The sequence below is a fragment of the Anser anser genome, assembly GCF_964211835.1.
Source record: "Anser anser genome assembly, chromosome: 2".
Classification (NCBI taxonomy): domain Eukaryota; kingdom Metazoa; phylum Chordata; class Aves; order Anseriformes; family Anatidae; genus Anser; species Anser anser.
In genome coordinates, this window is record NC_139721.1 from 133,563,558 (window position 1) to 133,590,428 (window position 26,871).

Below are 26,871 nucleotides of genomic sequence, written 5' to 3' on the forward strand. Positions count from 1 at the left end.
CACCTCATTTTCATGTGCATGCATGTGCATTCTTAGCAGACAATGACCTATGGCAAAAATGCAGTCCCTCTGGGGACTCTCTGGGAATCTGTGCTAGACACCTTCACTTAGGCATTGCCATCCCTAAATTGGCACATACAAATCTCTGTCTCTTTGAGGATGAGAGTAAGAATACAAAAGGATGTCTCAAACAACCCTCTGAATTCTTTATAATTCAGTGAAGAACAATTTTGAAATACCTCCATGTAAATACTATCTTCTCTCTACTGACTGTATAGAGAATACTAGTTGTCTTCAGGTGGTGACCCACTTTGCTTACTTGTGATTTATTTCTCTGTAAGGACAAGTGTTCCAAATCCTCTTAGGAAGAGTTCCTAATGGCACGTAATGGTGACACCCTGTGGTGGTTTCACACTGCTGGGCAGCTGAAATTCCACGACAACCGCTCTCAATCCTCAAAGGAAGAAAGGGAGAAAATATGATGGAAAAGGGCTCGAGGGTTCAGATAAGGGCAGGGAGATCACCCATCAGTTACTGTCACAGACAAAACAGATTCAGCATATGGAGATTTGTGTAATTTATTGCCCATTGCTAATAACAGACTAGAGTAGTGAGAAGCTAAAAACAAACTAAAAACACCTTCCCCCCCATCCAAACTCTTCTACCTCCTCACCCTGAGCAGCACAGGGGAACAGGGAATGGGGGCTGCCGTCAGTCCCTGTCGCTTCGTCTCCTCAGCTCCCTCACGGTCGCTCTCTGCCCCTGCTCCACGTGGGAATACTAAGGTCCTGTCTGGAAATTGTCTTATGTTTCCTTTCTTTGGGATGACCATCGACGTTGGGACTCTGTGTGCTCTGTTGGAATTAAATTCTTGTTGTTTGTTCTTGTCAAAAACGTTATGTATGTTCCTTTAGTTCTTTCCTCACTGTCAATTATTAACATTTCCCTTTTGCTAAAGCATAACCAATCCATGCGTCTTCTTAGAGGCAGTTTCTTGAACAGCATAATTCTATATCTGCAGCACACTGTAAACCACCCTGTAAAAATGGAGGCACGTGCTTGGCCAGAAACCTCTGTACCTGCCCGTATGGTTTTGTGGGACCAAGATGTGATACACGTAAGTGAAAAAGTGTAAGTGAAAAATACAGAACATTTCTTTTGTTCTTTTGGAGCAACAAAGCAAATTATGGTTAATATTTTTGATGTGCTTAGTCTAATGCTAGCAAATGATGTAAAACTTTGCCTCTTTGAAGGCTCCCGTACTTGGGCTTTACGAACATTAATTAGACAGTATTTGTCTATAACTTTTAAAAACATACTGCACTATAAAAATTGCAAAAGTTTTTTAATTTAGGGAACACGAACATGGAAACATTGAGCTTGTGGAGCATGAGACACCTACCTTCACAACAAACAGATGATTAATGTTAAATTGATTAATTGCTGAGATATGTCCAGAAGCTAGTATTAGTGAATGGCAGATCAGAAAAACTGTGATACCAGAAAACTGAATTAAGAAGCACACTGTGAGATCTTTTCTGAGCTGTCATGAAAATTGGAGAACTTGCTGTGATTGTAGCTGAAAAATTGAAATTAGTCTCAAATCAATCATCTTTTATATACTAAATTCTACATGCTACAATTTGGCAATCTCAGATTTAGAGTAGATTTCATACTGCTAATTCATATCATTCAGAGACTCCGAGTTTAGTCATGCTGTTTGTATATAATTCACCTGAATGAGCTACTGCATTATTGACCTTTATTTGAAAAAGAGTTTTGTTCTTTTCCTCAAATCCCAGGACTCTGCACTCTCACTTTTCCTTATTTTGGTTTCAATTGTGACACACAAAAAAATCTGCTCTTTGTTAGGTAAGACTAAAGAGATGTTGTCCTGAAAAAAATGATTCATGGTTTTCCACAGCCCTGATATTTTAATGTCTTTGCCTGTTAGTCTTGTGTCGCTCTATCCATGCAGCCACACTTGCTGAAGTGATGGACACTTGAGTGACCTTCCTTGGAGCTCATCAAATCCATAGTGTAATCTGAACATATCTTAGTCTTGGATTTCCTTTTCATAGATGTGTTTAGTTCTTTAACACTAAATAAAACGAGATGGATAGTGGATAATTACATGGAGGGATGCGTCATCTACCTCTAGTGCTAGCTTTGAGTCTGGATCAATCTGTTCAGCAATTCATCTGGAATTATGGAATAGTGGAATTGTATGTAATTTCCAGTGATAGTATCTGGGAAAGAACTCAAAAATGAATTAAGCATAAAGCTGTAGCATATTTACTTTTTTATATATATATTTTTAATGTTGTTTTCCTTGTCTGCTTGGATGACAGTGGTTTGCAACAGGCACTGTGAAAATGGTGGTGAATGTCTCGCTCCAGACACCTGCCAGTGTAAACCTGGATGGTACGGACCTACATGCAGTACAGGTAACACGGGATAGTCCCCGTTGTGGACTCCTGCATGGTCCACGGTCCTGGGAGAGTGTATGCAGAACTCTCTCTTAATAGTTTGAAATTTGGACCCGTGTGGCTCAGACAGCAGCACTGGGTGGCTGCTGACTGCTGGGGAGCTCCTGCATGTCTCATCTCTGCACGTTAGTTCTGCTGCTAGTAGCAGCTCTAGGAAATGTAGTACAGATCCCAAAGGTTGCGTAGAGATTTTAAGTTGACGGTGTAACCTGCACTTATCTGAGGTATTTAACCCCCATCCTTGCAACAGAAGCAGATATCTTACAGACTTCATTTTGTTGTCACACTTCTCACTCTTCCTCACCCTGTTTGTGCAGCAATGTGTGACCCTGTGTGTCTTAACGGTGGCTCCTGTACTAAGCCAGATGTTTGCCTCTGCCCACATGGATTCTTTGGTGCCCAGTGTCAGAATGGTAATCTTTTTTTTCTATTAGCTGCCATTAAATCTATGAGAAAACATTGTTAGCTTAAGACACAGAATTCATAATCAAGTCACATACCTGAAAAACGGTGCAAAACAGATTTCTTTTTTTTTTAATTTGCCTTCTTTGTCTTGCACTCAACTCTCGAGCAGCATTCAACCAGTTGACCTGTTGTACTTTATATAGTCTGGTTACTTGTGTATGCACACACAACCCTGACACTTCCTTATTTTATTCTGTATTTGCTTTTGATGGCCATCAGTATGATTTTTACTAGACAGGCCTGATAGTTCTGAAGATCTATGTAAATTATCAAAATTTTAGTGTTGCAGTCTTGTTTCCTACAAGTATATTACAAAGGCAAACAAAATGCAAACCACAGCCTTTCTCTTTTGTATCTTTTAGCTGTTTGCAGCCCGCCTTGTAAGAATGGTGGTCATTGCATGAGAAACAATGTCTGTGCTTGTCCTGATGGCTACACAGGCAGAAGATGTGAAAAAAGTAAGCCAGTGTCGAAATCCTTCCAGGGTCTGAAAATCACTGATCAATTATTCTGTAAACCATTAAATGTATTAAACAGCAAATGTTTTTGACTTTAAGGTATCTGTGAGCCAAGATGCATGAATGGAGGAAGATGTGTAGGGCCAAACGTTTGCTCTTGTCCTTCAGGGTGGGGAGGAAAAAGATGTAACACACGTAAGTATTGTAGTTAAGAGGAGAACCCCACCTTAAATGTAATATATGATTAAAGGACCGCTCTGTCCACATAGATAATATGAAGTTAGTGCCAAAGAACTCTTAAATATACACACATTGGAAAATAATGGTCTATAACTTTGCAACAAAATTTTGGATAGGGAACTAATAATACCATGCAACCCTTAGGCTAAATCATGCGACCAAAATATCTTTTTAATTCTTGCATAGCATATAATATTTGTTTCTTCCTTGATTCTTGTCTAAATAAGAAGCATCTGTATTTTTGAATACATACAACTGCAAAGAGCTAAGTCAATGAAATGAAAGAATTTCAATTTGTGCTGTAGGTCATAGAACCAAATATAGAAAGAGAAGTACAGTGAAACACTGTAAAACTGGGAACATAGTGGGAAATAAGCGGAATAGAAGAGGCAATGGCCACAAACTCTATAGGAAAGGTAGAAATAGGGCTGTAACAGTAGCACAGCTGTGGTTCACATTGTATCTTAATGAAGTTATTGATGGCACATAAATAAAATGTGGCAGCTTGAATAAAAGCAGAGTCTGGATGAAAATCAGCATAAGGATGGATGATAGAAATCCAATAGATAAAACGTTAATGTCTGTCATAGTACCCCACCTGAGGCTCAGATATTGACGTGGCCGGTGAGTTCCCTAATGGCATGGAAGAAAAAACATTTCCCATGTTTTTCCTTCTTTAATTCTTGGAAAGTTCTATTGGAAAAAAAAATCACCCATATTGACAGGGGTTAGATATTCTTAGAAGTTGTAGAAAAGAGATTTCATCATCAAATAGTCAGTTAACCAGTGAGAAATAATAGTGCTTTAGATTGTGGCTTAATAAGCAGGAAAGAACGTGCAGAAAACATAGGTCACAGGAAATAATTTTGGATCAAATATTCATGGGTTGATTCACTGTGAATTAAACTGCATGATAGACAAAAGATCTTCCACTAAGGTTTGGATTTTAGAAAGGTATATTTGGAAAAAAACAAGAACATTTAGTGGCGTTGACTTAATTCAGTATTTCTGGCTTCTGTAGCTGTCTATGATGCATCAGAACATCTCAGTGCTTTTGTGGGCCTTTTTTATTCTGGTTCCCTCTTTAATAACGTGTTGATCTTACATTTTCAGTGAAGGGGAGGTGACTTTTGTGCATGAAAAGCATTCAACATCTACTGGGCAACCTGAAATGTATATAAGTAAAAGTAAAAACTTGGGATATAACCAAACTTTGTGATGATGTTTGTGCAGCCATCTGTCTTCAGGAATGTAAGAACGGAGGGGAATGTATTGGACCAAGCACGTGCCATTGTCCTCCGCAGTGGGAAGGAATCCAGTGTCAAACACGTAAGTTTACAGTATGGGCCACATTGTTCTTTCTGCTTCAGCACATTTTAGAATGCTTCAGAAATGCCCAGTGCCTAGAAGTCCTATTCCTTGGTTGTATTTTGACCCAGATCTGTGTCAAAGGCAGGACAGAGAGTAAATATTCCTGTGCCCATTTTGAAGCCCTCAAGAATACAAATGTACCTTGGAACCATGGTTATAGGCGGTGGATTGCTAACACCATAGGCTGCTGAAAAGGCCTAAGAGAGCATTGCAATAGCCTGAAACAGTAGGATGCTTTAAAATACACCTTACTTATGTCCCTCTCTCCACACATTTATGCTTTCAGTAAGTTCCCATATTAAATCTGTATCTTTGTATAAATGGACAGGCATTAAAGCATTGTTGCTTCCATGTGAGTGTGAAGTTTCCTTACACTAAGGGTTTTTCTGCTGTGAAAATACCTACCAAGTTCTCAGCTCCCTTATGCTAGTAAACTATATTGAGATTGTAGCCACTTTCTTCACTAAGTTTTCGTTACTAAAGCTACGTCTCTCTCTCGGTATAGCTGTGTGCAATCAGAAATGTCTGTTTGGAGGCAAGTGTGTGTCACCTAACGTATGCTCCTGTCGCTCTGGTTATACTGGAGTCCTCTGTGGGAAGAGAATTCAGGTAAGTAAATGTCAAAATGCCATCACAGATGTGGAAATTAGGAAGTCGTTATTTAGCCCTCATCCAACGAAGCAGCACCAAATATACCAAGCGTGTTTGTCTAATTTTTTTATTTCAATCTCCAGTGAGGGAAACTTCCTAAAATTCTTGAGTTATTCCTGTATTTTATGAACTCTCATACTCGTACTTACAGAATTCTCCCCAACACTTAAAGTAAATTTCCTTTGTTTCTAATTAAGGTGATTATCTCTTTTCCTGCTGCAGGCGATGACTTGATATTTACTCTTTTCATAACGAATTTCATTCTTTTCTGGAGTCTTGCCCCATGTAGGGGAAAAGTATCCCACTGCTGAACTGCTTGGCTTGTATGATGTCAAGCCCTGATTTTTTTTTTTTAACTAACTAACAAACTAACTACTCTGTCACTCTTCATCAAACTCTTTCATGCAAACATTTATTATTAGCTTTACTTTCTTTCATGATAGTGAACGATGACCATTTCTCTGCTTTGTCTTATCATTTTCTGTTATATTCCTTTTGCTTGGGCACTATCTTTCACTTAATTAAATAACTTTTAATTAAATATTTCATTACAATTTTGTGACATCTGAAGTAGAAAGCATTCTACATTTCTCTGCATCATCTATGACTTTCCTCTTCTTTTAATTTCAGCATATTTAGACATTTTTCTGATGCCGGTAGAATTCACTTGGAGGAGCTGTAACATACCTGGTTTTCATACTGCATGCTGGTGCTATTCCTTTACATCCATCTTTAATTACATGCCACTGTGTTTTTAAAAAAAACATTCAGCTTTTTGGTCTGCTGCAGCCAAGAGTATAGCCTATCCTTCCCCTCTTTCCTTCCTTTGTCACATACTGTCTTTTAAGGTAAAGCCTATGCTGTGACTACTAGATATGCAGATTTTTTTTTTAGTGAGGAGTAAGTTAAAAAAAAAAAAAGGGGGGGGGAGGAATAGCAATATAGCAATAGGTTTACTTTCATCTAAGCCTTAATTTCTCCCAGTTGAAACTACTGGGAGTTCAGATCCTCTTTCTGTTTTATCAAGTACCATATATAATGCCATTAACATTTGTGTTCAGGTATCAGATAATTTGCCAGAGATGGGGTAAATATTTTTAAGAAATTGGAACAATAAATAACTGCTCATATACACTTCGAAAATAGAAAACTACACATATTGATCACCATAAAGATGATAGGACTGTAATTTTGTGGTATGGATTTCCAAAATGTGACTTAAAATGAAATAATTTAGATTAAATGTCTACATAAATACATCCTCCAATGCATATCTTTTATCTAGAAAATACATTGCTGGTCAGTTTGACAGTGCTATACCTTGATGAAAATGGCACATTTTTTCTCAAATTTTTCTTTCTCAAACAAATGAACAATCTATATGCACAAACTGATCTTGACGTTGTTTCTTTCCGTATCAGGAAAGCAGAGATTCATTAAAATTGTTTCTTCAATAAGCAGGTCCAGTTAAAGTCTCTTTACATTTTTTTATTTTTCCCTCCAAGGTACAAAAACATCATGGATGAAGAAAAGAAGTATACCAATTAAATGCTGCATGGATATATGAGACTTGAAAATACCAAGAAGTTTTGAAGGCATTCACAGAGTTTATTTAAATGAAAGGGATATCCAGAACATTATTTTAAAAAATTCATGTTACAGTCATGAATTTTTGAAGAGCCTTAGTACAACAATCTTGTAATTGTAACACGTGTTTCTATATTTTTTTTTTGCTACCTCAGAGCCTCTGATTCTTCACTGGACTCGCAGATTTCATGAACCATGCATACACAAAATTCTTCAGTCTGTTGATGTAGTCAGCTGGACTATGATCTTTCCTTTTTGGGAGTGAGACTGTAATATCTGCTGAGCATCTCCAGGACAGTAGGGTACACATAATCACTTGTGAATGGTACATTCTGGTTTTAAATGTTGTTTACGTAGATATTATTTGGCTGCATACAGAAGACAAAGCAGAGCTATTTTTTTCTTCATCTTGTATTTGCATTGCTCTGACTTGCTGGTAGTGAGCAAGAAGGGGGAACCCAAAACTTCAGTAGTAGCAGTGCAGCCAGGGCCCTGTGTCTCATCAACAGTCAACCGGCAGCTGAATAAATCTGGTTTCAAGGTAACAAGTCTTCTTCATTACTTACACACACATGCGTGAGTACAGGATGAATGCTGTGTCCATAAGACTTTTATGCTCCTTTTTTGAAATAGCATTTGGAAAGGTGAGGAAATAGAGTCTTTTAGAGAAAAATGACAATGTTTTACTCAGAGATGTCCCATGTGGAACCTTAAAATAGGAACTGACAAGAGTAGGCATTTGCTGCACGTCATGCCATCTGTATGTATCAAATCAGAAACTGTTTGTAAGCACTCCATATGGATATTTTTTTTCACATTACCTATTGTTCCAACCAATTGTTATCACCAACCATAAGCCAGATAACTTTTGAACAAATAAAATTCTAGTTTTCCTCAAGTTTCCTTCTTTCTTCTACCTTCCCCTAGAGGTGCGAAAGCCATTTCAATTCCTGCAGCAACTGAGTTCTGGTAATGGACACAAAATTCTCTTTAGCTAAGCCATCTAAATTTACCACTTTGACTTGTTTTGGGCTGTGGGTTGTTTTTCTTACCAAAAAATAAGCTTCATTATTTTCTGATCTCATGAGCAATATCCCATTTACGTGCACTAATGCTGAATGGGAAGAAAATCAAGCTCATTTTGCCATTTAGTGCCACTGTGGGAAGCCAACTGCCAACTCATAGCTGTTAGAGCAGTTCCGAGCCTAGATTTTTCCTCACCTTTTGATAGTCTTCTTAATCCATTTTGCAAAGTAAGTTGGCATTTGTGAATCTCAGCATCATTCCAGAATGATGGATTTCTAAGTGCTTGATGTTTATTTCAAAAATATTTTTGATCTCCCACTTGCATTCTAAGTTTCAGTGGTTCGATAGTTTTTTTGTTTGCCTTTTTTTTTTTTTAATCCAGCATCCAAGTGGCTGGTAGCCAGATATGCTGGGAACTGTTCTATTATTTAAAACCTACTTCACTTGAACTGTTTCCTTTTTCACAGCTCACAGTGATCTCTGTGAACAAAACCTGACTAGCTTTTGGAACCGATGCCTCAGGATGAAGCCCTGAATACACAATATTTGTAAAATGTAGGCACAAAGATATTGTATAGGCTCATCTTGTAACAATCCCTACTCCATGTGTCATTTACCTACAGTGTTGAGGTAACACCTCTTAGGAACAGTATTTGCTTAATGACTTTGTACAACGCTCCATTTACGAAATTGACCTAATACATATGCCTTTCTAGGATTTCAGGCTGAATAAAGTTCTTTTAAAATCACAATGTTTAATATTTCCCATTAATTTTCAATGTTTCTAAGGACAGATAGTATTTTCTTCTACATCTTCCAAATGCACGCTGAGCAAACAAAAGCACATTTAGACTTTTGCTACACTGGTTAAAAATTACATGCTCCATGCAAAGTTAAGCTGTGTTCCAATAAGCACATGAAGCAGAAAAATTACTAGTACATGCATAGAGACAGATAATTACTAGACGGGTTTGAAGTATGTGAAACTTTTGTTACTAGATTGTTCATACACATGGAATAGAATTTGTTTGTTGTAATTTGAAAAGCAGAATGCAGTAACATTGATCAGCATAACACAAGCTTAGTCGTTAATGAAACTGTTCTAGAAGTGCATAGCCTGATCAGAAATTAGGCCAAAGAGAATTTAAGGACTTGGAACGGGCATTGGAGCAGTTTACTGCAGGAGTCGCCACAGTACCAGTCAGATGGAATAATGGGTAACTTGTGCCAAACAGAAGCTTTTATGCTGATTCTTAGCCCATTAGCCAGGTTGCAGTAACAGGAAAGGGTTTCTGAAGAAGTAAGTCATTGCTATAGTAAGCATATGTCAGAGTTTTTCCATCAGATTTGGAGTCAGAAGTCGGTAGAGAAAAAGTGGAGCAAGCAAGAGGTAAAATAAATCGATAACGGCATACAAGAATACTGGTCTCTTCACCGAACTCTGTTGCACTATTTCCTTAAATACTGAAGATACCTATGCACATCATCCGTCATCCGATGTACAGCATCTGGCTGGACTAAAATTGCTGTGCAAGCCAGTAGAAATTCTCCTAAGCACAGATTGAATTTTACCCAAGATCTTTAAAATGCTGTATGATGAGCATTTTCTGCAGGAAGGAGCCACTCATATCACAGAATATACCACAAATCTTAGCAAGGACTCACCTTCGTACGTTTATATCCATATTGGCTAAGATTAAAAAAAAAGAAAAAAAATGAAATGGTCCACATGATTACTCTTTTTACAGAAGTTAATTATATATTGTCATTGCTGAGAATAGAAAGTGATTTAACATTTCCACCTAGCAAAAGCAAACCCTCAAAGAAGAATCAGTGCAAACATGTAAATAAGAATAAAAGCTTTAGCTACTTGCCAAATTGGATATATCCAACTCCCTTACTTGCCCAAGTGGGAAAATTCAAAGTTTAAATTCTCACTAAAACAATAACACTGGGGTATATAAACAGAATCACACAGAAACGTTTATGTTAGAAAGTGTTTTCAAGACTAAAGACGTTTCTGCTGTTTCTCTTGTAATATCACATGGCAATGCTGGGTTATTCTATTCAACTTTCACCCATAGCTCAGTTTAGAAAAATTGTTTGCTGAAAGTCTTTGTCAATAAAGGGTATTTCACAGATAAACCAAGAAATTCCACTCTTCATACAAACACTGACAGTAGAAAATATAAACAGTAAACTGCAAATGTAAGTACATTAAAAAGAAACACTTCTCATCCTTCCATGCACATTCTAAAATGACAGAATATCAAAAATGCAACCAGCAGACCCCCCCTACAATTTTCCCGGTCATTTTAATGAAAATCAGAGCATCTGTATAAGGTGTAGTTAGCTCCAATAGATAACCTGTTCTGTCTCGTTTTTTTTTGACCTTTGAGCTGTATGCATAACTCTCTTTTCACAGGAAGATATGCCTAGCTCCAAAAACTGCATGCTGTAACTGGTAAGCATGTTCAGCCTTCCAGTGAGTGGGAGGGGATGGAGAAACAAACAAAAGAAAATGAACACTGACAGCTCTTCAAGCAGATATATGTGGGATTGTGGAAACAATCATTTGGGGACACGGATGTCATTTATAATACATTATGATTCTGTTCTATTTGGAGATAACTACTAGGAAATTCGCTTTTAAAGTGATTTAAAATATTGTGGAGATCTAAATAATGATTTTTCTTATAAACAGAAGGAAAAGCGAATCCTTCAGCCAGCAGATGGTGCTACATTCAAACTATTTCTAAAATATGCCATTGCATTTGGGGTGTTCCATCAAATTACTGCTTACTTCACTTTAGTCATTTCTAAACAGGGAATTATTTAAATAGCAGTTGTTCTGGCAAGCTCAGAACATGAATTAAAGGTCTGCTTCACTGACTGTTCCTCACCTTATATTCCTAATGATATTAGTATCTCTTTTTGGTTTTAACAGCCATTACTGTCACTTTGGACTTTACTATTAGAAGCCAGGCTTTTCAGGAACAATGCTGAGATACACCTCCTTGCATTTACATACTGCTCATTTACTGCGAAACCTTGGGGCTGATGCAAATTTTTTTTTTCATTCACTTCCCTGCAACCAGTATTTCATCTGAGGTATTCAACATCATTCCCGAATTTCTCAATTAGGGCCTGATTACTGTAGTGAGCTGCGATAAACACAGCATTTCATCGTCCTATATCCTACTCCTGAACTGTTGATGAAATCATTGTTCCATGCATGAAAACCACATTTTTTCACCAACATGTCTGAAATATCCAGTGTACCATAGCAAAAGCAGCACAAAACCAAACACTCCTCTTACTCTGTCCCACATCCCCAGCAACAAAACCTCCACAAGAGCAGTAGCAGGTTTCATCTGAACCAAAACACAACAGCCTCCAGAGCACAGGCAGAGAAAGGCTTCTCACCTACACAACACGATGACTGCTTTGTAACAGAAAAAAGCAGCCTCATGAGCTATAACACAGTCTTTGCTCTGCCCGCAGTATGCTTTGTTTCTCTTTCCTAGCTACGTTTGGTAAAGGAGGATGACCCATTTCTTTTGCTTCTGCTCAACATTTGGTAGCTTGCAATCCCTGGAGAAACAAGTCCATGTAACTCACTCTGCCTATGAAGGGTACATGTTTTGATAAGAGAATGAATATACAGATACAATCTTATTTTATCACATGGATTAAAATAATGCATGGCCAAATAGATCAAAATAATGCAAAGCTGAAACTTTCACACTGAAAATTACGTTTCACCTAGAACACAATGAAAATCAATCTAAAAAAGATTTATTTGGACATTATTTAGAAAATTGCCTGGTTCAACTTGCACGTTTTGGCACAACCTTCCTCAACTGTAGCCTTTGAGAAACAGCACAGACGAACCATGGAACAACGCCTGTTGAAGTCTGTCAGATCTGCAGCCCACCCAGAATGCTGCAAAACCTAAATGAAGCCAGACTGGAGCATGGCCAGAAGGCAAACCTTGGCATCCTCCATACAGGTGATTCATGGCAAACAAGGCTTTTCCTTGCTGCCAGTCTGTAGCCCCCCATTTTGTTGCTCCTGCAAAGACACAACCTTGAGCAGAAACAAATCATCAACATCTACATCTCCAAATGGAGATAAACTCATTTCCCTATATTGCTGGAATACAGAAAAGAAATAAATTGGAAGTACAGAGATAATCAGATACCATGATAGTAAAAGTAGTCAAGATAAGGATTCTGTCAGAGTATCAGTAAGGATTAAGCTTTTAGAAGGTAACAGTGGAACTGTCTGAACAAGTATTTTTTATCTTTTTGTTTTAAATAAGGCTTTAACTGATCAAAATCCAAATCTGATTGGGGGTGAGGGGCAGGAAGTACACAAAAAGCAAGAATCATGGTTTTAATAAAATGTTTTGCTCTTTGCTGTTATTCCACAGAGATGCAAACTCTGCAAGTTTCCTCTTGCAATTGTGTCGTCTTATCAAAGGTAAATCAGACTTGAACTAACATCCACTTCTGACGATCTGAATTACGATGCTTTGTTTCATGTGCTTTTTAAAAAACACATCACTAATATAAAACATCAATTCTAGTCAGAAGGAAAAAAAAAAACAGAAGAGAATAGATCCATTTTGAAGCACTTTATTTGAAGAGTAAATTTTATTTCAAGGTCAGCTCTATCAACCAAGACATAATACTTGTGCTTATGAAGAAAAATGAGAACAGCAGAAAATCATACACTACACACAGGAGTGTGCACCACACACTAAACACACTTGGATACTTATAACGGCTTTGTTACAATCAGCAATACTTCTCTTTCATACAGAAAAGCATTCACTTAATATACTGAAGACAAAAAGCTACCTGAAATCAACTAGCTACCATGTTTAATTTCTCCCTCCCCCAGACTTCATCTCCGTATGGTGAAGAAAATGCAGCTTATCTTTGCTGAAGTTGTTTCATTCCTTCCTTTTCTTTGTACACTGTAGACCAGAGTAGGGCAGTCGACATCTGCACACGTTTGGAGCTATGCATTTTCCTCCATGCTGACAAGGTAGTTTACATACAGCTGAAATGAGACACCAGACACACAGTATGTCTTCTGCACAGCACAGGATCGTTTTTCTTCTTTGTCTCACTGTACTAGCAGAATTGCTCCCTGGAGACTACACAGGGACAGTATAAATAAAAGCATAATGGAAGAACCGAAAAGCAATGCCTCTCAATTTATGGCCTCGTGGCCTTCACTGGAATACAGCCACAGTACGGCTAGCCTTACTCATGCTCCATTCTCCTTTTAAAATACTATCATTTCCATTGCTCTTTAAGGCACAGACTATTTTTAGATGGATGCCTCCATGAGAGTGAGGGACCGATAAAAATTTCTGCTGAAACTTTTTTCAAGGCAGTTCTTGGATCTACGCATCCACGAGGAAACAGTTACCACATACTTGCTGCTGCTTACACATTGCCCTTGTGTTTCCCCACTCCTCTGAAAGAGGAACGGCAATGGGGAACCGAGCAGGCACAGCTTCGGTTGTCCCCCAGCTACACACCAGTTAAGGAAACAAATGAGAGGGTTTCAATCTGCTTATGAGTGCCTTTGCCAAGAGAGGTCAAACCGGATAGAGATCTATGTAGTTCAGGCACAGTGATTATTCTGACATTAAGAACCTGAACATTTCCACCATTTTTCCTGGTGCAGGGAGTGGAACCAAGTATTTCATAGTTTCTCTGCATGTCACGTACTTACCTTTTACTATCATGCTCTACCACAATTCACCATTGAATACAAAGAACAAGCATTTTCCTGATCAAATGGGAACGCTGAAGTATTTATTTGTTAATGTTTGTTTGACAATACACATATTGCAGAACTAATGCTAGCCAATTTGGACTCCCAGAGCCACACAAATATTTCATACGCAGGAGGACTTAATCCACAGACTTTGCACCCATCCTATCCAGATCAAAAGCAACGTTTAAGTGAGCTGTCTCTCAGTCTCCTAGAGAGCAAACAAAAAGCTTTCCTTTCTTCATCTTGGGATTATTGCCTTTAGCATCAGGGCAGAGCTGTTACTGGCATACAGGCCTACGCAGCTCTAGGTAGATTAAAGGTTTTATGATATTCATCTGCTTCTGTGAATCAAAATTTGGTAAAATGCAAGTGGTTGTTCAGCAGGAATGTCGGTCAGAACTAATCCTCATAGAAGGGTGAGCGAAAGCTGGCTGTAAAGAGCACCTGGAATTGATTCTCCCCAATTTATCCTTGAAGCTCACTTCAAGCAAGTTACACTTCTCAACATCCATAAAATTTAATGAAGCTTCTAGCCCATGTCAGTAGTGTTAGCATTTCTGTAATGGCCATTTTTAGTTCTTTAAACCGTGGTCTCAGTTTACAGAAGATATTTCCGAAATACAACATACACTAAGTAATAAATTTGGTGACAACCAAAACTGAATCTGAAGTTACTTGAAGTGGAAAAGCTCTGTCTTTCTGACCAATGTGAAAAGCCATCTATTCCTTATGCATACACATAAGATCTCTAGTATGCAGAAGAACCTCTCATTTACTCTTCTAAAATACTTTTCTAGCAGCTTTGTTAGGCACTGAAGATTTAAACACTATATTGTATAAATCACACAAGTAGAGAAATGGATGCAAGAAAAATGTCAGAAGTTATTTACCTAAGTGACATGCTCCACCAACCCATCCAGCTGGACAGCTACAAATCCCAGGAGCCACACAAGCTCCATTATTCCGACAACCTTGAGGACAAATTGCTAGAAGGAAAGAATGGGTAAGCCAGCAGGATTTATAAAACTGATATAAAAGAATCCTGACAGAATGAAATATTCAGGATGATACGAATCAAAATGGCAAAACACATTTTCTTCCAGGTCAGATGCTCAACTGGTATTACTCTAAAGGCATTTCCAGGACCACGGGAATGAAAAATAAATAAATAAATAAATAAAAATACACACACACTGTGTAAGGTTTTTTGTTTAAATGTTGACAAATGTACGCCTTAATGCAGAATAATTTGTGCTATTTTTTGGAAGACATGCCAATAATGCAGGTCCCTCATTTCTGTTTCAGTGCAATGACATTTCCATAGTTATTAGCTTCTTAATTTTTTTAAAAATGTTTTTGTCACTGCACTTACATTTTCATCAATATTTTCTATATGTAAACACACAACGTACTACATATGTCCCATGCCATGATAACGTCATCTCATCATCCTACTTCACAGCAAAGCAATGCAAGCATCTTAACTGAGATCTGAGTTTCTTCAACTTTTCTCCCAGGTGAAATACAGGGTTTAGGTTTTTTTTTGTTTTTTGTTTTTTTTTTTTTAAATATAAATCAAATTAGTAAGGCTTCTGCTCTTGAGAATGCATGATAAAAAGAACTGGGACTACTTCAACGATGTATCTAGCAAATTATTTTTGTTTTTACTGCTCTCTCATCAGAGTCCATCAGGGCTTGTTTACAGGGCTTTGGGACTGTCGGCATTTAAGCGGTACAGATGAAGTGTGTGAGTGTAAATACTCACCCTCTTGGCATCTTGATCCTGTCCAGCCAGAAGCACAAAGGCACTTCACAACCCCGTTGACAGAGATGCATTCCCCACCGTTTTGGCAGCCTCCTTCACAGCTTACTGCAGAAGGACAGCATACACACTACGTTTCAGGAGCAGCATAGGAAATTGAACAGATACCTTTAAACAGCTGGCCTACCATCAACTACTCGTTTTATCACTTCTGCAAAGACTAAGATTTTGACTGTTCATAGTAAGGCACAGCTCCATCAGAAGTTAGCAACGATGACAGAACCATGCCAATCCACCACCATGCAGTTAAAATTAAGCACGTGCATAAATGCTTGTTGAGCATTTAACCTGAGAGTACCAACTAACAAGTATGATTATGGTTACGGCACAAAACTGCTGTGCCTCCCCACCCCGAAAATAACTGAACCAAACGTTCAGCTGCTACACCACCGTAACTACCACCATGCACATTGTTATCGATCTAGCCAAATCACAGCTGGTAAGTCAGCAACACGTGGCCAAGAATTCACGTTATTTCCTTCCCTGAGCGTTCCTACACATAACAAGAGCAAGAAGAGAAGGGGATATTACTTTGACAAATAAACCTGTGACTATAATGCAGCTGAGTGGTGCTTTACCAAAGGTCACCTAAGCAAGTCTCCTCATTTCAGAACTGTTCTACATGTCAAAGCCCTGAAGGGCTAATTAATGAAGCATTATTTATGCCAGACATGACTAGTATCAACTGCGTAGTGCACTATCATCTCTGAAATGTGGCATAATCGCTGTTCTGTACAATCAAATGCATCCTTCCACAAGAATGAATGTAAATGTATACAGCACCTTCACTTTACAGGAGAAATGCTTCTATCCTTCATTATAATGATGGACAGCCAGGATGCCTGCTTGATGCTTCCTAGGAAAAGCTTTAAATCCCTCTTCTACCACAAGTTTTGAGCATGAATTCAGCTAAAACAGATTTTTGGCACAAAGGCTGAATATGCAAGGGCACACAAGTTTACTCTAGCACAGCTAGAAAAGCACTTCAGAGCTTGTTTTCATATTTCTTTACCACACAGTGTAAGCTGACGTATTTAATAGCACGTGGCTCTTCACAGCAGGTTTGCACATCCAGGCTCCGTAAGCCACAATACTGCACCTTACAGGTGACCACAAGCACATCCTTTGCCCCACAGGGAGAACACACAAAACGCAAGCAGCACATTTGCTTGGATAGAGATCCAAGTCTAGCCTATGGTAATAACATAAACCAATTCCCTATTCTGCTTTTTCTGTTCATGTAGTATCTATCACGTTGCTTCCAATTCAGACTCTTCTGAGAAGGTCACGTTTTCCCTTCCACACTGACCCTACTAACATATGCTTTCAGTTGTTTTTTAAGAAATTTTATATATATATATATATATATATATACACACACACACACACACACATTCACATCCTATTGCTGGAAAACAAAACTGACCATGCTCCAGTTCACCTCATTGCTGTCAATACTGTAAAATCTACTCAAAATGAATAGTTATTTCTCAGTGCATTACACATAACCATTATACAGATCTTCATTAGAAGACAGTTCCTTATCTTTCTCATTTGTCTGTAACGTTAACAATTTTGACATTATCACTAGCATTTGAATTCACATTCAACCTAGTTAACATCCCAGAGCTATGATTTAAGGTTCAGTAAACTTAGATGTCACCACGCTAGGTAAGCTCAGGTCACACTTTCTCCATGAAATACCAAAACCCCACAGACAACCCAACAGCAACAAGGCTTCAGAGAGCTGCAGAAGCCAGTCAAGTTCATCCCCAAGTCCACATTAGGTTACGTTTCAAGTAAGCTCTGGTAGCTATTCAACATTAGGAAAGAAATACAGCAAATGTCCATGGAATAAACACCAAGAGTAAGCAGAGAACCCAGCGAGGTGCTTCTGGCTGCTCTGACTGCAGTTAGAAAGAATGCTTAGCAAGTTCTTAGCACGGTGACAACAGCCAAACTAACTTAACAGTGCCTCTTCATAGAGAACTCCTGGCAAGTTTTCAAGTGATACGCAGAGCCTTTTCTGCCGAAAGAAAAACAAAGATTTCTTTTCCTTCACTCTCTTGGGATATCCTGCCTACTACGTTGTTTTCCCTTTAAACTGTTTTGAAGTTTGCTTCACCTTTTATCGCAGAGCTCAGGAGTTACACCAGTAGTCTGATGAGTTCATAACAAAACGTTTTCTTGGATCACCTTTTCCAACCTGTGCATATATTCAGTAGGCTTCACAAAACCATAAAAATTGGTCTTTGTTACTCCTCATCTCTGCCATCTCCCCTTACCTATCAGCAGCACATCGCTACTCGTAACTTTAGCAGCTTGCCCTCAGTATTACTATCTTGCAGGTACATAAAAGTTTCAAACATCTAACAAAGAAATACATATCTATACAAATCATCTGATGAAATTAATTAGAAAAAAAAGTCTGCTCTACAGCTAAACAGCATTTAAAACACAAAATATTTACAAACACATAAACAATGCATTTACAAGGGAGAAAATTCTCTCAATTTCTCACAAGAAATTCTCAAACAAGAACAAATACATATACTCCACACTATTATCCTGCAAGCACACAGATCCTCTAGGATGTACATTTTTTGACAGTAAAGTCAGAGGTCTAAGAAATTAAGGTCATTATTTCAAAGAGCATTAAGCCTGCACTTGAGAAGTCCCAAATCCATTTTGTCTGTTTTCAAACTCGGAGTGTTTCCAAGCTATCACTTGTTCGGGTTTTACTCACCCTTATGACAGTATCTACCCCCATAGCCAGGTGGACATCTGCATTTTCCAGGCCTCAGACATTCCCCACCATTTTTGCATTTTGGATAACACGTGGCTGTAAGAAAGACAAACAAACCTTGGTGAAGCTTACCAAAGCTAATACTTAAGTACATGAGAAACGTGCATTACTTTAGCCTGTGAGTACTCAGTTTGTCTTCACATTTCCTAAGATATGTTTGCTCTGCCATCCCACACTGCTGATGAAAAAGTTTCCATGCACAGAGAGATAAGTCATCACTTCCTTCTTTGTCACCCTTTTTAATTTTTATTTTTATTTTTATTTTTTTTTCCTCAGTTGGCCTCTCAAAAGACCTGTCTGAAATGTCCATTTAGAAATCATCCAAGATGGATGTAACTTCTGTCATAACTAAATCATTTGTAGGAAGAAAAGCATCTGTGGCCATCCTAGATTCCACAACTCTTTCATTGCCAGCAGCTTGGATGTGTTGTTTAAGGCATGAATAAGAAGCTCAATTTTGCAAATCCTTGCTAGGATTTTCATAAATCATTCCCCAGTCACCTCTGGTTTCTGAGAAATCACACATTTATTCACACCCAAATTTTAGGAAGCTATGTGTTTCAGAGAGTCTGATCTGAATTACCTACAGGTGCGAGATGAGCTCTCTGCATGACATTGCTTTGTCTTTTGACTGGATGAGTGAGAAGTCTTGACAGAAGAGGAAAAAAGTAAGCACTGAGTAACACCACACTGCTTGGTGGCAACATCAGGGCAAAATCCAACTGAAGAATACATTAATATCTGCACAATGAATATTGCATGCAAATAAAGGATGCAGACACATATGAAAGAAACATTCAGCACTCAGCACCGCTTAACTGTTTTACTAGATGCTTTCAGTTCATTGGAAATGCCATAAATTAAAATATCTCCACCTCGGGAAAATTCTATTTCTCTGATTTTTTTCCCAGTTTTATGAGGCTTATTTTATTTATGCTAAAAAAACATACTAACATCAGTATCAGAATACCACTGTGGAGTCATGTACAGAGCAAGAGAGCATCTTTGCCCCGACGACCTAACAGTTAAATCTGACACCACTCACATGAAGAAAACAGCAAGAGGGAAGAGCTGGTGTGCAACAGAAAGGAACCAAGAGAATATCAATGAGATCCCAAAAGCACAGCTCTGTGTATTATGCAGTGCTGGAACCCTACACCACTATTCTCATCTGCTAACTATTACCATTTGGACAGGCAGATACTTTCCCATACGGTTGGCCTAAAGGTTGGACTAGATGAACTTAGAGGTCTTTTCCAGCCTGAATGATTCTATGATTCTGTGTATTTATAGAATTTATAGAGCTGAAAGCTCTCCATAAGCCAAACACCTTTTAGAAAGCATTTCAATACTAAGCTGGGGTAGCGTGAAAGAACTTTGTCCTGAAATCTGCAGCCTACAAACTGCACATCTTCTCCTTATGCTCATTTTATACTTTGCCAAAATATAAGCAACTGCTCTTCGACTTCACAGAATAAGCAAGGCTGTATCTCCAATACACGGGAGGAATCTGATCTGCAGCTTCTCACTAGAATAAAAGCTATGCTAAAAACACCCCGAAGTATTTTGCAATATCCCAGTGACCAGTGAGCTCTCAGGACAGATAGAACCTGCCACCACAACATGCTTGCCTGGCATGTCACTGCAATCCCACATGGAGCAAGAAGGCTAAGCAGTAAAACTCTTCTTCTGAGAAATCCACTCAACCAGAGAGAATTGCACTAGGAAAAGTCTTGCTCAAGTTTTTCCCTCTGGTATATCCATGTTTTGCAATTCCACAGGTTAGGTTATTTCACAGCCTATACTGAACAAGGATCTGTGCATGTTATTAGATCCATTTAGCCTGCAACCACAAATTCCAGTTAGAGTTTGAAGACCATCTATTTAAAAACAACGAAAAAAAAACTTTTTTTTTTTCCTAACACTGGATTTTTTTTTAAGTGACAGAACAGATTTTTCTCCTTTCCATCTGTATTTTCTCAACAGCCAGGGAAGACTAGAGACATCACAAACACTTTTTTTTTACCCCACTATTTCAAGACCATGATATTAACATAAAAAACACAGCACAACCCCACAACCCCACCACACGCACAGAGTCAGATGGACATGTCCCATCTTTCATTTCTATGATTTCTGTGAGCAAGAAGAGGAAAATAAGAAGTTAACTCAGTGGGTGTTCTTGACATAGCAAGGGATGAGGTCTCATTTCTTCACAGTTGTTTTCTCCATTGATGGCCTTATCGGAGCAAGCAGTGGTTCCCTTAACAATAGCAGATCGTTCACCACTCTAGCTCATAAATAAACCTGTGTCTCTGACGATCTTTCACAACTCCACTAAAGCCAAGCAGGGCTAGGGTCCAGCATTTGTCTGGAAAAAGCTCTCACAGCACTGCTACTCATCCCCACAACGCAGTGTGTTACCGGGCACCGCAACCCACCGCCCGCTAACCCCGGTTCTCCATAAACCAGCGCTCCCCGAGTGACTGCAGTACAAGGTGAAATTTTCAGCACCTGTCACAGAAGTGGCTCAGGACGCTCCCTGACGCATCCTATTTCAAAGTTTAGAAGAATGACATTTTAGATGAAGTGCACTGAGAACTAAGAGAAATACAGTACAAATTGCATTACCTCTTCCTACAGGACAAGACATAAGGCAACAGAGCTTCTCCTGATACTGAGTTGTAGCAATTATTAGCCACAGTACTCTACAGTTCAACTTTTGAAGAAAACAATTTAAAATTGGGAACGTTACACTAAACAGGGTTTAAATTGAAACTCTTCTCGCTACCCTTGGAGACCAGCAGGAACAGACCCTTCCGTTCATCCCAGCTTACCCACCACAGAAACGGGGTGCGCAAGCAACTCCGTGGGTAAGGTTATATCTAGGAAATAAGCTGCTGTATTTTTATGAGCATGGCGTGCTCTGAAAAAACGAGGGACCCAGCAAACAACCTGCTTTCTACACACATTTTTACCTTTTCCTCAGCACTCATCTCACCAACCCCACCCGGCAGCACCGCCTAACGTTGCTCAGGTCCAGACGGCCGTCAGCCCTCCAAAGGCATCACCCCTTGCCCAGGGGGGTTTACACGCAGAGAAAACGGCAAAGGGAAGGCGATGCCGAAGCTCATTCAACGAACAGGTATTTAAAGGCTCTTCAGACGATGAAACGCGACGCGCTGACGGCACCACCATTTCACACCCAAGCGAGCATCTTCACCCACCTGCTGACTGCCGGCTGCGCCCTCGGCACCGTTCCTCCCACCCTGCCTCCATCCACCCCCCATCACCCCCCTCCTGCCCCACACCCGCACCCCATCCCCACACCCGCACCCCGGCCCCACGCCGTTACCGTGCTGGCAGAGCTCGCCCTCGTAGCCCTTGGAGCAGAGGCAGGTGCCGTTGCCGAGGCACAGCCCGCCGTGCAGGCAGCGGGGGCTGCAGGCCGCCGCCGGACCCCAGCCCCAGGGCACGGCAGCCCCCCGGCCGGGCTGGGCGCCGCCGCCGCCGCACAGCCCCCACAGGGCCAGCCACAGCACCAGCCGCCGGGGGACCCCCCCGCCGCCATCACCGCAGCCACCGCCGCCCCCGGCCCGCCGCGCCATGGCCCGGCAGCTCGCCGCCGGCCCGCTCCGCTCCGCTCCGCTGCCCGCCGCTCCCGCTCACTCCCCTTTCTCCCCCCGCTCATGCACGCCCCCCTCGCTTTTCCCCCCGTCAGTTTTCTCCTCCTCCTCCTCACCCTTTCACCCCATGGTCTCACACACCCCCGGCTGCCTGTGAGGGGCGCGGGGCGGAGGCCGGGCCCCGCAGCTGGGGAGCTAAGCGACCCCCCAAATAGTGCCGGGCCGGCTGGCACAGGGCTCCTTGGGCACCTCCGGGGCTTCCTAAATGAGCAGGGGTGAGGTCTTGCACCCCTACTCTTTGGGACAGTACAAGCGTAAGAACCCATGGCTTGATGGAATTCTTTCAAACCAGGGAGCGTTGTTAAAGCGGAGACCTGCCTGCAGAATGTCACCCAGTGCTCGTGAAGCCGGATGGCCAATGCTAAATCATAGAATCATTAAGGTTGGAAAAGACCTCCAAGATCATCTGGTCCAACCATCACCCTATAACCAATGTCACCCACTAAACCATGTCCCTAAGCACCAGGTCCAACCTTTCCTTGAACACCCTCAGGGATGGTGATTTCTCCACCTCCCTGGGCAACCCATCCGTATGCCTGACTCCTCTTTCTGAGAAGAAATGTCTCCTAATTCCCAACCTGAACCTCCCCTGGCGCAACTTGGGGCCATTCCCTCTAGTCCTATTACTAGTTACCTGTGAGAAGAGGCCAACCCCCAGCTCCGCACAGCTTCCTTTATATACCCATATTTTGAGAGAGATGTGGTGACACAGCCACCACATAAAGAGTTTAATAACTGAGCAGCTACCAGGTGGACTACGCTGTGTGCAGTTCAGGTGAGCCCATCTCACCATGAACCATGCTTTTTGTTGACCATTGCACCTGTTCTCAGGATGACATCTCTAAGTTGTCATCTCTAAGTTTTGGCCACAGCTCTTGTAATATTGAGCTCTTGTAATATCTGATCATCCTGCCTCTTCTAGACTACAAAGTCTAGCTTCTACTCACTTTCATCTTGAAAGTCAGTATCAGACGTGGATACTATGACAGTATTTGAAAGGGAATTTGAGGGAGAAAGAGGGCTGAGTTATTAAACTCACTGCCATTTTGCAGATGGAAAAACAGAAGGAAAATGAGTTTCAAGCTGCTTCCTCAACCAACATGCAGTCTCTGGGAATGTATTGTTTGGATAAAATTTTGTGGAAAAAAAAATCAAACAGCAATATTTCAAATATTTATCTTCAGTCACAAGAACATGGGGAAAAAAAAATGATGAGAAAGTTGTTTTTCTTCCCCTCCTTATTCCCATCTTTCATAAGCACGTCCTATCACTTTAAGTAATTCCCAGAGAAAGCAAATACTTTCAATGCCAAGATCAAGCCCAAGGGATTTTTTTCAGGGGAGCTTTATTGACTAATAGCAATAAAAGGATAGTAAAAACATTTATACAAATTGTGTACAGAAAAGTGAAATAAACCTCATGCATCTTGTAGAACTAGAGAAAAATAAACAAGCTTTACTTAACCAGTGAGATTTGACTGGCATAAAACTGCACGACTTGTTGCCTAATAAGTGAGTTCACTTTAATTGGAAATTAAAATTTGTGTAATTGCTTGATAGAATAAAAAGAAAATATAGATATACTGCTGCTGTTGGAAAACTGGATTTCATCCTGTACTTGGAACATACAGTTCCTAGACGGATTAAAATATAAGGCAATTCTGTTGCTAACATAGTGTGCTGTCTGGCTTTTTGCAAAAATTAAGGTGAGTGTAATATGATATTTACAAGACCGTATTTAGCTTTTCAAGGAACAAAGTGACATGTTAAATGATTAAACAAGAGAAGCCTGTAAGTACAATACTAAATAACTGCCTAAAATGGGCACAATTCTCCTCTTGCTTGTACCCAGGCAACCATAGCAACTTTTAGATGATACCAATACACATACAATTACATTCATCCTGTGCAGTGCAAAGTTGCTAACACCCCTTGGTGTAATGTTGATGCTGCAGGGGAAAAAAAAAAAAAAAAAAAAGGTGATTTAATTGCTTGTGCATAAGTTAGAAAATCAACAGAATATGACATCTAGAATAAAAAATGTCAAAATGCTGTTCATATTGCAGTTCCAGTTGTGTTGAGGAGAGCAGGGCCTCCTGTTTGTATATACACTGTTCCCTCTTGAAAGCATGAGGGTAATTGGATTGTGCAGTTATAGCACTCTCAGTAAAATTACTTGCTAGAAATATATTGGGGAATAAATTCTTCCCAAAAGGAATAGCTTTGTGTATGCCAACCTCGCAACAGCAAAAAGATACAGAAAGAATGGAGACATTGACTCTGGGGTATATTGTTCTTTGGGTACATCACAATTTTACACTTCCTTGAGTTCTGTCAATAATTTTGACCATATTGAGTTCTTCACAGAATTATTTTTCTATTTTTGACTTTTCTCCATATGACAGTTTAGTGTGTAAGCGTGCATTTCTTATATCAATGCCTAGCAACAATTCATTCACACAGAATTCTTTTTGCGTTTTAATGAGTATTCTTCATTATGCATGTAGGGAGTCTGCCTTTTAAAGTACTATTTATTTTCAATCCCATATCCCATCTCCCCTATTCCAAAAAGATGACTTCTGATGGCTCAGATTAATTAAGAGCCTTCCCCCCAACTCCATTTTTCCTTCTTTTTTCCCACCTCTCTCTCCAGGTTTCTTTTGAGGATCTTAAAATAATTAATACAAAAGAAAATAAATCGTATTTTGAAATATGGTAAGTACTCCTTCAGCAGAGCTAATTAAATGCAAAGACTATATTAAATAAGCTTGCCCAGGTTTTTCATTGAATGAAAGAAATTTGTTTAAACATTATCTTCTGTAGGAAGGATTAGGTTGCTTCACCATCTTTGTGCATCTAAATTCATCTCAGGGCTTATCAAATTTGCTGAGTGCATGTCTGCATTTTAAAGGGTTTGTGTCACGTTAACAGAGGCTCTCACTGAAAACAGAAATGCCTCCATATATCAGACATGTTTTATTCCTAGAAGCACAATCTGATTTAAAAAAAAAAAAGGTTATTGAAGTTGCTAAGTAGAGTTCACATTTCGCAATTTTAGAACTACAACATTTAAAGACTCATCTCTTGCTTATTTAAGCAGTAGAGGAAGGAGCATCTAAATCCTTCTGTTTTGATGTCTACCTGCATCATAGATAGCAATATTTAACTGCCTCTTCAGGGGCACTGCTCTCCAGTCTAGAGAATACAGGGATGAAATCAAGCCTGCACTATAACCCAGGCTAAGGTCCTCAGCGACATGCTGCAGGAATGAGGAGGCTCATGTGGATTTGGGATTCTGCTCCATGTAAGGCAAGGTAGGTACAAGGCTGGGCTCTCCCACAACTCCATGAGAACCCCACTTCTCACCATCCTAGAACACGCACATATCTCTTGCCTATTTTCAAGGACTTATTACGTTGTATTAGCAGAGAACTTCACATTTTATTGGTCGGCCAGCCATGGTACAGCACAACTTGCTCTCAAAAGTACTGACTTATAAGACAATGGTAAGCCTAGAAAGCAGGATATGAATTTTTAGAAGGTAATTGCACTGTGGTGCTACACAATAATAAAGCAAGATTAGTTTGTTAATTAAGTAGATTTACTGGGGTGGGAAGTAGTGTTAGGAGGTGTTATACAGCTAGCTACTTTCACAGCACTGTGCAGTATGTGCAATTTCAAAGCACTGACACAATCACAGCTGCACTGTTACAGCTGGACTCAGTGCTGTACTTAATTATTTCTAATAATGTGTCATCCAGATATACAGAGCTGGCACTTTGTATATCAGTGTAGCATCACAATTAATATGCGCATGTATAAGTACCTTTCAGCATAATTTGATCATCGTTCTATCATTTATAGACAAGCCATCAAGTAATGACACAGTTAAGTAGCATTGTTCAAAACTGTATCCCAACTCAAACCCCTGCCAAATCTTTCAGATAATACTAACTTATGACCAACATCAGTCTTATTTGTTGACAGTTGGCATACTGGTCTGTCTCTCACTGCAATTGGGCCATGGAGGTATTTGAAAAATACATACAAAAGCCAGTATAACTCTGCTGAAAGACAGACAATGATATATGAATTTATTTTCAAACATGCCCATGTATGAATTAGGTGAGCAGAAGTTATATTTGTACAAGCATGTGCATGCACATCTCTTATTGGCGTTTAAAATTAAGGGCCTGCATGGATTGCATGTACATTATCTCCATTAGTGAATCTAGACCTCACTTCATGATATGAAGCCCTAATTTATCTCAAACAAATATATTTTCCAAAGGATGCCAGCCCTTTACGAAACTTTTGAAACAATTATTAGAATAAGTAATTTTCTTCATGTAATGGCAAACTCGCTATATGTGATGTTTAACCAACAATAAGGCTGAAGTGTCCTGAAATCCTCGTTCACAGATTTATATTGTTTACGAGATAGAAACATGGAAGTGGTAATCTGTTAGCGA

At 39.6% G+C, this 26,871-nt stretch overlaps 2 protein-coding genes across 7 annotated transcripts in view; one reads left to right on the forward strand and one right to left on the reverse strand.

Annotated features, from left to right (window-relative positions):
* VWDE (von Willebrand factor D and EGF domains) overlaps positions 1-8,159 on the forward strand; it is a 42,333-nt gene extending 34,174 nt beyond the window's left edge. For 3 of the 6 annotated variants that reach the window (XM_083825148.1, XM_083825150.1, XM_083825151.1), the window contains 8 exons: positions 1,022-1,117; positions 2,352-2,447; positions 2,807-2,902; positions 3,317-3,412; positions 3,512-3,607; positions 4,886-4,981; positions 5,529-5,632; positions 7,180-8,159. In XM_083825148.1, coding sequence (XP_083681274.1) covers positions 1,022-1,117; positions 2,352-2,447; positions 2,807-2,902; positions 3,317-3,412; positions 3,512-3,607; positions 4,886-4,981; positions 5,529-5,632; positions 7,180-7,200 — 701 coding nt within the window. In that variant the 3' untranslated portion in view covers positions 7,201-8,159. Of the gene's footprint in view, positions 1-1,021; positions 1,132-2,351; positions 2,448-2,806; positions 2,903-3,316; positions 3,413-3,511; positions 3,608-4,765; positions 4,982-5,528; positions 5,633-7,179 lie in introns of those variants that run through there. The other 3 variants (XM_083825149.1, XR_014580106.1, XR_014580107.1) reach the window with 3 other exon arrangements.
* Positions 8,160-12,913: 4,754 nt separating this feature from the next.
* On the reverse strand, positions 12,914-22,341 carry LOC310894458 (uncharacterized protein). The gene is made up of 5 exons (XM_083824576.1): positions 22,070-22,341; positions 18,655-18,750; positions 15,852-15,956; positions 14,977-15,072; positions 12,914-13,357 (listed from the first exon to the last, which is right to left on the reverse strand). Exons 1-5 carry the CDS (start codon positions 22,320-22,322, stop codon positions 13,248-13,250), a joined length of 660 nt encoding a protein of 219 aa, XP_083680702.1. The 5' UTR covers positions 22,323-22,341; the 3' UTR covers positions 12,914-13,247.
* Between the last annotated feature and the right edge of the window lie 4,530 nt (positions 22,342-26,871).

What these genes read in the sequence shown, in the direction of transcription:
- LOC310894458 (XM_083824576.1), bottom strand. Translation starts at nt 22,322, where the DNA reads ATGGCGCGGCGGGCCGGGGGCGGCGGTGGCTGCGGTGATGGCGGCGGG. An exon ending in GGGTAGATACTGTCATAAGG is followed by an intron (nt 15,957 to 18,654) that starts GTGAGTAAAACC and finishes GTCCTTCTGCAG; the next exon opens with TAAGCTGTGAAGGAGGCTGC. An exon ending in AGGATCAAGATGCCAAGAGG is followed by an intron (nt 15,073 to 15,851) that starts GTGAGTATTTAC and finishes CTTTCCTTCTAG; the next exon opens with CAATTTGTCCTCAAGGTTGT.